The sequence below is a fragment of the Physcomitrium patens genome, chromosome 13 (genome assembly GCF_059467195.1).
Source record: "Physcomitrium patens ecotype Gransden chromosome 13, ASM5946719v1, whole genome shotgun sequence".
NCBI classification, from domain to species: Eukaryota; Viridiplantae; Streptophyta; class Bryopsida; order Funariales; family Funariaceae; genus Physcomitrium; species Physcomitrium patens.
In genome coordinates this window covers 11363194-11377410 of record NC_143422.1, presented here as the reverse complement: position 1 = coordinate 11377410, position 14217 = coordinate 11363194, and the positions used below count along the sequence as shown (strand labels likewise).

Below are 14217 nucleotides of genomic sequence, written 5' to 3'. Positions count from 1 at the left end.
ACAATGGGTTGACTACCTTATCCAAATTGTGACCCAAGGAGACTTGGCAATACTAACATACCAACAATAAAATCAAGACTACATGATGATCACTCACAGGTGTGAATGGGGGTGGAATCATGGGCTGAGGCTCACTGGGTCTTGTGGCGTTGACGGCTTCCGAGATGCCCCTCTCCTCCCCAGCCCTAACCCTACTCTGCTCTGCCTTCGTCCTCCTCCGCTCCTTTGCCTTTCCCCCGCCCTCCTCATCTTCCTTCGTCTTCATTCCTCTCGTGACTCTCGCCACGCCCTTCCTTCCCCATGCCTGCAATCTAACGCATCACTGCCATCTCCACCACCACGCCACTTGCACTGGAACCCGCCCCTTCCCTCGCCTTCCGTTTCTCTGCCTGCCTGCCTCCCTCCCTCCCAGGTATGTATGTTTGCTCTTCTCACCTTTCTTCTCTTGCTCTTTCGATCTTTGTTTCTGCACAGTGCTCCCTCCTCCAGTGCGGCAATCCGGATCTCACAATTCCCATCCAAACCTGCTTTCTCATTCCATCTCATATCCATCGTCTGTTAACTCCTTTACACTCCTCCACTTGCCTGATTTCATGGCGTTCTGGGGATCTCTTTGCAGCCCCGGGTTGGTGTGCCGCATGCTTCTCAATTTTGATTGTTCCCAATTCTTAGGTCCAACTTTGCAAATTCATATTCTTAGGTCCAGTTCAGACTTAAGTTACCGTAGGCTGATCTGTTATGACATCAGCACTTCGTTTCTAGTTAGGAGGGTCTGCATGCAATTTTGTTTTATTTTTTGCGAATGTACTTTTTTTTTAATTTTTATCGGGAACGAGGGTCTATCGATCTGTACCGTGTCACTTTCGTTGCTGTGGTTAACTGTATGTTTGTCAAGTTCATGCCTATAGCTGTATGTTTGAAACGGAGAATATTTTTCAGAATTCGACATCCAATCACATGCATGGTTTTCAGACTGTTTGGAATGTAATATGAATTTCCGCCCTTCTTTGTGCTCTACATAGCGGCCAAAAGTTGTGTTAATTTACGTTCTGGATGACTGTGCAGTCATGGAATAGATCCCCAGGCTGCCTTTCTCATAGCAGAAGCCTTGTTCTTTGCGTGGTGGATGTGTGGCATATACGCAGGCTTATTTCGGCAAGAGTTACAAAGGAGATACCACCTCCAGGTCAATTATTTTCATACAATCTTGTTTTTAGTTCTGTGTGTAAATCGATTGTCTATGATGAATTCATGACACGTATTTTACCATCCTAATGCTTTGGGGGATGGGTAGTATATGCACAATTTCCAGGTAGTATATCCCGTTGACAAAGAACTGAGTATGACATAATCACGGCTAGTGGCTGATTTGTATAATGTGCCATTGCTGCAGAACTGTCCATGCGAACCGTGTACCGTCCATTGCTGTTTGCACTGGTATGCACTATGTCAGGAGCATCGCGAGATGCAGGGACGTTTATCGGACAACGTGGTGATGCCCATGACTGTTATCAATCCTCCGCCTTAGCAACAGATTAATTTTGAAGAATCCGCAACAGCAAGCGACTCGAAGCCTGCCCAGATACAAGATACAGGCTTCATAACGATCTATATTCTGAGCTGGTGATATTGAATCTTAATCCTTTATGAGGTAGGAGCTCAATTCAACAAGAATTGCTTATCGTGCTTGATATCCAATTCAACTGGTGCACCTTCCTCCCCATATTGATCGAAACAACTATGTAGTTTGTTTGGAATAATAGGAGAAAATCAACTTAGGTGACGGTTAAACCATTTACATCCTGAAATTTCAAGCCTTACAGGCCTCATAATTCATTGGGTTGAAAAATAGTGTTTGAATGGTTTTCTAATTACCTCAATCCCTCGTGCATTCTCTTCAAGTACCCTTTATAAGTTGGGTAAAATGACAACAAGCAACTAGTAAGAAATGCATCATTTGCATTTGGAATGGGTACGCCAACTCGTATTACATACTTGTTGGGTGAGTGATGTAGTGACATGATGGGAGTGAATTACGGGTTTTGTTCTTTGTGTACGATTTCTTCTTAAGCTCCTTGGTTATATTTGCTAAAATACTTAGGATATGCATTTAGGAATACATATCCTAAATGCATTCAGCAATTAGTAAAAAAAACATTACTTTGAATTTATCATCTCCAATGCGTCTACATTCCTATTGAATTCTTATTATCTATATATTGTTGTGGTGGCTTTGTCTATTGAAGTTTTTTGATTATTATGTGTGCAATTGGCAATATAGTGCCTCTCAAAAGTGCTTAAACTATATGTTATTGACTATTACATTTAATTTTCTTTATTTTGTGCAGGATTAGTGGTCTTACTTTACAAGAACCATTTGGGCTTAAATACATTCACTTAAGCAAGTGAACATATATATCAACATTTTCAATATTGTGAGGACAAGCCATTAGGATTATTTAAGATTGATGGTTTAGCTTTAGAAATATAAATTCAATTTGTAGGATAGAAAATTGTATGGTTTGTGGGATAATATGGTTGAAAGAGTGTTTGATAAGTACTTTTGAAATACCAAACAAATCTAATATGTAATTTTCAACAGGTGGTGAGAAGGTGAAATTGGATTTGATTTTCATTAATTCATCATGGAATATTTTTTGGAATTATTCAAGTATTATATAATCACGATTTGGAGCTTTTTACATGGTTTTTTCATGTCAAGATTTTCAAGCACCATGGAAAAATATGACAAAATATCAAGTATGCAAGGTATTTTTGGAGATACTTGGAAAGGATCTGAAGTTTATATTGGAGCATTTGAGGTTTTATTAAACAAAAATAACTTATTGAATAAAAACCAATGTGCACATTTGTGTAAGAAAATTGAACATGTTACTAAGGTTTTTGACCACCTCATGACTTGCACCAATGGTGGATTGGAGTTTAGGCTTTTAATGAGTGAGTTGTTTTTTATACTAAATAAATCTTTTTTTCTAGTCGAAAATTGTGGAAGACCAAATTGGTGTAAAGAAGCTATCCTTCAATTAAATAACAAAGAGACTTTTAGAGAATTACTTTTGGATTTGAAATGTTGTTGTGATATAGCAAGTGATATACTTTTAAAGAATTATTCTAAAAAACTTGAGGACATCTCATTTGCTACTTTTAATGTTGCAACATATGATGAAGTAGAAGGTGATGTTAAAGTTGTATATGAGAGGTTGAATAATGTAAATGGAATAGATGATTTTGAATATTGTGGACTAGCAAATCATCTATTAAAAAGATTAGAAGATTTACTTCATATAGATGATGAGGAATTGGATGATTTAAAACTATCATCTAACATAGAGAGTCTTCAATTCATAAAAAGAATAAGTGAGGGAAGTTTTGGAGCGGTTTATGAATCAAAGTGGTTGGGAGTTTTGTGTGCAATCAAAAAGATGGATGTTGCATTTAACAAGTTTTTTAAAAGAGAAGTGACCATTTTAGCCAATTTAAGCCACCCCAACTTGATAACATATTATTTTGCAATGAAAGGTCATGCAAATGAAAGTGGTGAATCTTTTGAGTTAGTATTTAAAAAAGACTATTTGTATATTGGCATGGAATTGATGCAAACAAATTTAAATGACATGTTGGAAAATACAAAGCAAACATCTTATGTTTTTCTTATTGATATTATATATCAAATTGCAAAAGGGATGTGTTACTTGCATGACATGCACATTGCACATCGTGATTTAAAACCTCAAAACATTTTGGTTAATGTCATAGAGATAAAAGTTATGAATAAGGTTATTCAACATGCTATTGTGAAAGTGATAGATTTTGGAATATCTAAGATTGAAGTTGGAAGTAATCCAGAAACCACAAAGAATGAAGTACCTTATGGTACTGTTGCATATATGGCCCCTGAGGTATTGAAAAGCAAATTTGAAACAATAACAATGTGTCCTTTTGAAGCAGATGTTTATTCATTTGCAATGGTATGCTCTAAGATTCTTTCAAAAAGAGACCCATTTGATGGAGTTTATAAGATGGAAGCAATATTAGAAAGAATTGAAAAAGGTGAAAGACCAAAGTTACCTTCAAATTGTAATGAGTTGATTGAGCTTATCCAAGAGTGTTGGATGTTGAATCCTTTGCATCGGCCAAAGTTTGCAAATATTTGTAAAAGATTGGACTTAATAAAGAAAAAGTTTTTAGTTGGAATTGAAGTGGCAAATGCACCATATTTTGGAGAATCAAATAAGAATTGTCATCAAAGCAAAAGATTTCAGCCAATACATAATGAATTGCCATTGGTAAGACTTATACTAGAAACCAAAGTAAATATGTCTTTGATTAAATGTATCAATTATTATTTATAGTTTTTTTCTCACTCTTCTTTAAATTAATGGTGTTTACATGCCTTTGTATGAACTCAAGTTAGTAAGACTAAATTAAAATGTAATATATGTATTATTCTTATTTTTTTTGTTAATTTGTGGTTAAATTTGTTAATTGTAGGTTGAATCATCTGGAGAGGAAATATTTGGTAGAGCACAATATTTATCCCAAATTAGAAAACTATGTGCAAATAAAGTGAAGGTATTGTATCTTGTTGGAATGGGTGGAATAGGCAAGACCACAATAGCAAAGACTACATTGATTAATGTAAAAAACATGTATAATGCCTCATGCTTTGTTGAGTGCATTGAAAGTGGAGGTGATTGCTATACAACTTCTTGCAATATCTTAGAACAATTTCAAGTCAAAGAAAAACCAAAAGATGTAAAAGAAGCTCATAAAATATTAAAATCATTTTTAACAAAGAACAAAACAATTTTGGTGTTTGACAATATAAAGAATCAAAGTCAAATTGAAGATGTTGTGCCTATGGATGACATATTTGCTAGCAATGGTAGCACATTGATTGCAACAACTCGAGATTCAAATGTAATGAAGGATTGTGGCAAAGAGATTTATAAAATAAATATTGAAGAACTTGATGAAGAAACAAGTATGAAGATGTTTATTACTCATTCATGTGGCCAAAAAAGTCTACCCATTGAACTCGTTGAGGTTGGCAAAAAAATTGTAAGAGCTTGTAATGGCCTACCATTGAGTCTAAAAGTTATGGGAGCATTTTTAAGAGAGAAGAAAAGGTTGAGATGTTGGGAGCGAGCTTTACAAAAGTTGAAAAGGGGAAGAAAGTTGGATGGAGATGAAAACAATAGTAACTACAAGATTTGGAAGATATTAAGAGTAAGCTTTGACAATTTGAAAGTAGAAGAAAAGAAAATGTTTTTGGACATATGTTGTTTCTTTTGTAATGATGTTTGTCCACAAGGCATGTCAAAAGAAAGAGCTTTGCGAATATGGGTAAATAATCAAAATAACATATTGGAACATGAAATGGAATTTACTTTAAATACATTGATTTATCAATCATTGATAAAATTAGACAAAGATGGAATTATAAGAGTACATGATCAACTACGAGACATGAGTAGGAATATTGTTGAAGAAGAAATGGAGTATAAATATACAAGAATGTGGAACTTGAATATAGATCCATTTTATGGATTATCAAACAAGGTAATTTTACTAAATTATTATATAAATTGCATGTAAAAAATTGATAATAATATAAAAGAATCAACATTTAAAGGATGGAATTTTTAGTTTTTATACTATGTAATTTTTATTTTGTTTCTTTAGATGTATGTTGATGTGAAATTACTATGTAAAAAAAATAATCTTCTATTGTAATTAGATTTGTATGTATATTAAGTGTATGATTAATATGAAAATTCTAATATTTTGTATACTTAATTATGTTGATTTACAGTTGGAGGGATTATTTTACAACAACATAAATAATAATAATATTGGCAAAGTAAGAAGTGCTTCTTTTTCATCACTTCAATTTTTAAGTTGTAATATTGGTGTCTTTGCACCTAAAATTGTGATAAAGATATTAAGCATATTTTTTGTCTTGGTAAAGAATTCTCTTAATTTGAGATGTTTTCTACTTAACATGCCATTGGAATATGAATTTAAAAAAGAAGAAGCACATAAAGCATTGCAAATGCTACATGACAAAGATGTTTGGAAAAAATTTGGGAGTTTAAATGTGTTGCAATTGAGAAATTGTTCTTTTATAGAAATACCTCCAAATTTATTTTATAAAATTACCACATTATTAGAACTTGACTTAGGAGGATGCTCAAACTTAACTATGCTACCAAATGAATTGGAGTATATGACTTCTTTAAAGATACTTAACTTACAATATTGTGAAAGGTTAAAATTATTACCAACATCAATAGGAAGTCTTATTTCTTTAAAAGATCTTAATATTGAAAATTGCCAAAGCTTGACATCATTGCCAAATGAATTGGGCAACCTCACATCTTTGACTTTCTTAAATATGAAGGGGTGCTCAAGCCTGACATCATTGCCAAATGAATTGGGCAACCTCACATCTTTGACTACCTTAAATATGAAGGGGTGCTCAAGCTTGACATCATTGCCAAATGAATTGGGCAACCTCACATCTTTGACTACCTTAAATACAGAGGGGTGCTCAAGGTTGACATCATTGCCAAATGAATTCGGTAACCTCACATCTTTGACTACCTTGAATATGACGGGGTGCTCAAGCTTGACATCATTGCCAAATGAATTGGACAACCTCACATCTTTGACTACCTTAAATATTAGTTGGTGCTCAAGCTTGACATCATTGCCAAATGAATTAGGCAACCTCACATCTTTGACTACCTTAAATATGTGGGGGTGCTTCAGGTTGACATCAATGCCAAATGAATTGGGCAACCTCACATCTTTGACTTCCTTAAATATGAAGGGGTGCTCAAGGTTGACATCATTGCCAAAGGAATTGGAGAACCTCACATCTTTGACTACCTTAAATATGTGGGGGTGCTCAAGCTTGAGATCATTGCCAAATGAATTGAGCAACCTCACATCTTTGACTACCTTATATATGGAGGGGTGCTCAAGGTTGACATCATTGCCAAATGAATTGGGCAACCTAACATCTTTGACTACCTTAAGTATCGGAAGGTGCTCAAGCTTGACATCATTGCCAAAGGAATTGGACAACCTCACATCTTTGACTACCTTAAGTTTGAGAAGGTGCTCAAGCTTGACATCATTGCCAAATGAATTGGGCAACCTCACATCTTTGACTACCTTAGATATTAGTTGGTGCTCAAGGTTGACATCATTGCCAAATGAATTGGGCAACCTCACATCTTTGACTACCTTAAATATTAGTTGGTGCTCAAGCTTGACATCATTGCCAAATGAATTGGGCAACCTCACATCTTTGACTACCTTAAGTATCGGAAGGTGCTCAAGCTTGACATCATTGCCAAATGAATTAGGCAACCTCACATCTTTGACTACCTTAAATATGGAGAGGTGCTCAAGGTTGACATCATTGCCAAAAGAATTGGGCAACCTCACATCTTTGACTACCTTAGATATTAATTGGTGCTCAAGCTTGACATCTCTGCCAAATGAATTGGGCAACCTCACATCTTTGACTATCTTAAATATGATGGAGTGCTCAAGCTTGACATCATTGCCAAATGAATTGGGCAACCTCACATCTTTGACTACCTTAAGTATCGGAAGGTGCTCAAGCTTGACATCATTGCCAAATGAATTAGGCAACCTCACATCTTTGACTACCTTAAATATGGAGAGGTGCTCAAGGTTGACATCATTGCCAAAAGAATTGGGCAACCTCACATCTTTGACTACCTTAGATATTAATTGGTGCTCAAGCTTGACATCTCTGCCAAATGAATTGGGCAACCTCACATCTTTGACTATCTTAAATATGATGGAGTGCTCAAGCTTGACATCATTGCCAAATGAATTGGGCAACCTCACCTCTTTGACTACCTTAAATTTTGAGAGGTGCTCAAGGTTGACATCATTACCAAAGGAATTGGACAACCTCACATCTTTGACTACCTTAAATATAAAGGGGTGCACAAGGTTGACATCATTGCCAAATGAATTGGGCAACCTCACATCTTTGACTACCTTAAATATGGAGGGGTGCTCAAGCTTGATATCATTGCCAAATGAATTAGGCAACCTCACATCTTTGACTACCTTAAATATTAGTTGGTGCTCAAGCTTGAGATCATTGCCAAATGAATTGGGCAACCTCACATCTTTGACTATCTTAAATATTAGTTGGTGCTCAAGCTTGACATCATTGCCAAATGAATTGGGCAACCTCACATCTTTGTTTTTCTTAAATACGGAGGGGTGCTCAAGCTTGACATCTTTGCCAAATGAATTGGACAACCTCACATCTTTGATTATCTTAAATATGGAGGGGTGCTCAAGCTTGACATCTTTGCCAAATGAGTAGGGCAGCCTCACATCTTTGTCTTACATTACTGTAAGAAGGTGCTCAAGCTTGATATCATTGTCAAAGAAAATGGTCATTGCATTATTAGAATAATACCTTTTAAAATAGGTTTTAAATCAATAGATAAGATGTGTTTATAAAATACAATAGTACAAAAAACCAATGTACTTAAATTATCTGATTTAGCTATTTTTTAAAGTCAATGATTAGTTTAAGATTTATGATTTATGATTTACAAGTTAAAATTACTTGGATATTTTTATCCTTTTGACACCTTTATTTTTTAATTTTGACTTAATATATCTTTTTGTTTTTACTTAGAGTTTTGTATTCTATTTTCTTTAAAAGAGAAGATGTATAATATAAAAAAATCGGATGAATAGATTTTATCTCAAAAGTTATTGTCTTTCAAGATCAAAGATTTGAGTTAAAAGTGGTAAAATCATTTTTGCTAATGTCTTAAAAATATGATCTAAAAAATCCTAAAAATTACTAAAAAATCATAAAAAAATTATAGATAAAATTTATAGACATCTCCAATCATTTTTAATCATAAAATAAATTTAAAACTACTTATCTATACCTTGTTGATGTTTATAGTAATAAAAAAATTAAATGAGTAAAAAATCCTATGTTTTTATATAAAATTAGTTAAAAAGACATGATGTTTATCTTTATGCTTTCTTTTATCTACTAACTAATATTAAAAAAATTAAATATTAAAAATTAAAATGAATTAAAATTTATAATATAAAAATAAATAATTATATTTATATATATATATATATATATATATATAAATATATATAAATAGATTATTATTTAGAAATAAATCACTAATTTCAACCAATGTCATAATAACTTCTAATAAAATAATTTATCATTTTTTATGTTTAATTTTATTTATTAACTAATTTTTGGTACTTCTAATATAAATATTGTAATAATTTATATTTATAATTTCATATTAATATAATTTCCGTTGTTTTAATTCTTACAAAAATATATTTAAATTTATTATAATTTAAATTCAATCTTAGATAAAATATATTATATATATAAAAGTCACATTAATTTTTTTAAGAATTAAAAAATAATATGATTGACTATACTCTTAAAAATTTACATATTAGAAATTAAAAAATAATAAAAAATTTATTTTTAAAGAAAGACAAGTTGTTTTTATTATGTAGTTTATAGAAGTATTGAACAAAAATGAAATATTAAAAAAGAATATTCTAGATTAAAAATATTATAATACTTACTTTTAAATTATGATTTTGTTTTTACTTTGACTTAAAAGAAAAATATAAAAAAATTCATTGATTTATTCATGAAGTTGTGTAATTTCTAAGTTTTTTTTAATAATAATGTTAAAAAATACTGTTACCAAAAATAAAAATAAAATACCATATTCGATAATAAATATGAAAATTAATTTTGGTTTTTTTGAAAACAAAGAAAGTAAATCTAATATGCTAATAACATAAGATGTGTATTTATAAATTGTTATCACTTTTTTTAAAAAATAAATATGGCTTATTATAATATGTAATAATCATATTATAATGTTTTTATAATGATCTCATAAATATTCTATTAAATTATTTAATGTTCTTTAAATACTTCACTTTATTTTTTAATTTTTACTAAAATAATTTAATATATTAGGGGTAGAAAAATAAATATTTTTTAGAAAATGATAATATCAAAAAATAATAAGAAGAAATCTATTTGATAAAATGATAATCCAATTTCCATATTGTATTTTAGATTTAGATAAAAAAGTTAAAAATATAATAAATAAATAAATAAATAAATAAGTAACCATCTTCATGAGAAATAAATTAAATAAATAATAATAAAAAAGAAAATAAAACAAGAAAAATATGATTTTGTTGCATAAGAAATATTCAAAATAAAATATTTTGATTTTTTTTGTTACTTTATAAGTTGATTATAATTTTTAATTGTTTTAATTTTTTAATTTTTTTGCTGCCAAGATAAACCTTGTGGTGCACTTGAAATGTAGATTACCAACTTCTTTGGTGCTATTTTACAATCTTGGATACAACATGCAATCTTTTTGTAGTTTAAAATCCTTATAAACTAGTCAAATTAAATTTAGTGGAGATTTTTCCAACTACAATTCTTTGCTCCCTGTTATTCACTGCAAACTGAAAGAACTACTGAATATTCACCAATACGTTGAGGTCATCAACAGCTCGGACAACTTCAAGAATTGTGAAATCACCGATAGGCTCAAAGAGGTCGTTATTGACTAATATTAATTGAGCTTCAGCACCTTGATGGCAACTAAGGAATCATGAACTTGAAGAGTTTTGGAAGCAACATGAATTAGGGAGACATTAACAGTGGAATTTAAGACCAAAATCAATTGATGATGAGCTCATTATCAAGCTCGATTGTCAGCCTTGAATCTGATCTCCGTTGTAATGATTTTTGCTTTGCTAACGCTTGCTTTTGTTAATGTGATTAGAATCTACAAAACTTAGTGGTGGATTTAAGTTCATGGCAATAACGATTACCTCAACCTTTAGAATACACCAAGGCATTTCTTTAGCACATTCAGATCACTTGCATAGTAGAAAATTCTTCACTCATTGTTACTATTGTCTAATCTGCTTTTTCTGTGCTTACCAAAGAGTTTTTTTTTTTTTTTTTTTTTTTTTCAGTTGCATAATTAAATTGCTTAGGCCACCAGCATCATCACCACTTCTAAAACTAGAAAGAGTATTACAGATCTCTTGATTCTTGCAATGTTGATCGGCAACTCCAACTATGATGAATAATCGTAACTCCACAAACTATTTAAAACTCGGTCAAGCTTCTAGTTGTGATATATTCAGCAGTTCTATACATATAACACTACAAAGGTGTTGTGCAACATTTGAGGACTCCCGACAAAATCATACTTCTTATTCTGTGTCTTCTCGATTGAATGCATATTTGTAATCAGTTTCATCAAGTGATATCAAATCTTTGTGACATGTGAAGGTGAAATAATTGATTCTGCAATAAGGATTCTAGAAGAAGATAAAATTGCATATGCAACAAAGATTGTATATGATGTTACAGAAGAAATCTTTAGAAAAGACTAATAAAGAATGGGAGGAGATCAATTTGGGAGTTGTGAGCACAATTTGTATAGGTTTTATAGATAAGGCATTGTACAATGATATGAACTAGAGCTCAGGACCTAAGTTATAGACAAAATTAGAATTTTTTTCCATAACCAAGTTCTTCAAAAAAATAATTGTACCTAAAGAAGAAATTGTGTATTTTGCAAATAAAGGAAAATACCAATATATTAAATCTACTAAATAAAGTAAAAGATAGAACTTTATTGCTATTTACTTTATTGCTTCTTTTATTTGAATAGAATAGTGATTAGATGTTATTGCTTTATTTCTTTATGTTTTATTTAACAAATAGAAGAATCTTAAAGGTTATCGAAGAAGTTTTAGTGGTAATGTAAAATTTTAATATATATATATATATATATATATATTTTAAATTAGAATTTATTTGAATTAAAGATTTAGATTTTAAAATATAATAATATCTTAAATCAATTTGTCATATTTATTTTTAAGTCTTAAATTGTCTTATCTTTTGTAATTAATATTTTTATTTCTAATAGTTTAGTCACAAATTTGAATATATTTTTATTTTAGGAGTTATTAGATATTTAAAAGAATAGATTAATATTTTTAAGATTATTATTTTTATAAAGCTAATTATTTTATTACTTTTTACTTATTTACATTTTGAATAAAAAATAAATAATTTGAAGTGACTTCTTTCACATTATACATAGAATATCTGATTTGGAATAGTATGTGTTTTTACTACACAAGAGTCAACTTATTAAAAGGTCTATTTTTTACATAAGATTTAATTCTTATGATTTAATATTACAAAGATATGCTAAAATATTTTGATATATTTTTCTTTTAGTTTTGAGTTATCTTAATTTATTATTTTAATTCTTGATATTCCAATGGTCTAATAAGAAACTTAGATTATATAGATGTTTCTAATTTTTTTTTATATTTTTAATTTTAAATTTTAAATTAGATATATATATTTTATTTAGGATTTTTGAATGGTAGGTAGGTAGGATAGTCTAAGACATGACATGATCTAAGTATTAATAAGATTTGTGAAACAAAAAGGCCAATAAAATATTTAATGAGCTAAAATTTAAGATGGTATAAATATAAAAATAAAAAATTAATATAATCTCTCTATTATTTTTCACATTTTTAGACTATCAAAAAAGTGGAGTTTAAATAATTGTTTTCTAGACTTAATATTTAAACACACACACACAGACACACACACACACACACACACACACACACATATATATATATATATATATATATATATATATATATATATATATAATTTACAAAAAAATTATTATCTTCATATTAAAGAAATAAGAAATAAGAAAAAAATAATATAAGAGTTGAGAATAATAATGTTAGATTTATAAATAAGAAAAAATGAATTTTCCACAAAAGAGAGATTTTGGTGAATAGTACTCCAACATGCATAAGTATTAAATTTAATTTATATAAAATATCTCTAAATTTATAAAATATTATTTGTCATATTTTAAATAGTGATTTTTTTAAAGATCAAAAAATAGTTTAAAAACCATCACAATATTCTACCATTAATTATTTATACAAAAAATAATAAATATTATATATCAAGTTAATAATGAAATGATAAAATAATCACTTTTATGATTATTTAATTATTTAGAAAAATATTTATTCAAAATTATTTAACAAATTGAATAATATCTTTTATTCAAAATACCACTCACCAATGGTTTCAAAGTTGTCATTCTTTTGAACTCTTCTTCTTTACGTTAGAACCTTTCAATCTAAAAATTGTTTGTTGTTGCTCATTTTTTTTTCCAACATGTTAATTGCAGTTTTAGTTCCTTGCTAGCTATTTGATTGATCAATTTTTTTTTTTATCTTGAACATCAAAACTTAACATATTTATCATTGCTTTAATATTAATGCTCTAAAGACATTGCATCATAGTGTGGAAACTTATCTATAGTGTTCAAACATCCAAAATCACGTCCATGTTTTAGAGCTATAATATGAAGGATACACTTATTATTGACTTCTATGTAGAATAAATCTTATTCTATTCTTCAACAAGACCATCTTGATTGGATGTGGTTTTGAACTTATTTACAATATAGGGCACACGGCTACTTTTAGAGTTGACATCATATAGTGATTCCATGAATATAACTAATGCTTGAATTTTGATATAATAGCAGCCACCTATAATAGCCATGCATTTCCATGTTAATTTATTATATATCTATGTTGATATTTCATTCGTTTCATAGATGAGGACCACTTATCAATCTCATTTTTATCTTAAGTATGATAAAATTTAAGCAAAAAAGTAGCATCATGTCTTAATTATAATTACTTGGCTTGCCTATTAATTATTAAAAAAAGACCATGATCTCTCTCTTATATGCCTACACCTTATGTATGACATTGCTCTTTTTGGTACAAGTAATAATGTTGTGTTATAACACAACTATATTATAAAAATATATATAAATATATTCTATTATATAAGATTCTTATTGAAAAACATAAGAGCAAAATACAAGTAAAAGAAAAAAACATAGTAAAAATATTTAGTATTAATATTGATTTTCATAAAAATAAAAATAAAAAACTTCTATTTAATTTAAATGGCCATAAATAAAATAAAAAATAAAAGTAGATTAAAAAAGT

The 14217-nt window shown here is 29.7% G+C and overlaps 1 protein-coding gene across 9 annotated transcripts; it reads left to right on the top strand.

Moving 5' to 3' along the window:
• The first annotated feature begins 67 nt into the window (after window positions 1–67).
• On the top strand, window positions 68–8724 carry LOC112290850 (uncharacterized). Of its 9 annotated transcripts, none has more exons than XR_016506089.1 (5): window positions 68–412; window positions 1146–1186; window positions 1394–1651; window positions 2349–2435; window positions 2603–3089. XR_016506089.1 is itself a non-coding variant. In XM_073538256.2 (5 exons), the coding sequence occupies exons 3-5, from the start codon at window positions 2646–2648 to the stop codon at window positions 8402–8404; spliced, it is 5301 nt and encodes a 1766-aa protein (XP_073394357.2). In that variant the 5' UTR covers window positions 1600–1651; window positions 2349–2435; window positions 2603–2645; the 3' UTR covers window positions 8405–8724. The 9 variants fall into 9 exon arrangements, 6 of the variants coding, with proteins under 6 accessions (XP_090111483.1, XP_073394359.1, XP_073394357.2 ...); XM_073538256.2 differs by lacking the exons at window positions 68–412; window positions 1146–1186 and adding exons at window positions 4513–5583; window positions 5837–8724 and having other exon boundaries at window positions 1600–1651; window positions 2603–4307; XM_073538255.2 differs by lacking the exons at window positions 68–412; window positions 1146–1186; window positions 1394–1651 and adding exons at window positions 1833–1972; window positions 4513–5583; window positions 5837–8724 and having other exon boundaries at window positions 2603–4307.
• Window positions 8725–14217: the final 5493 nt, after the last annotated feature.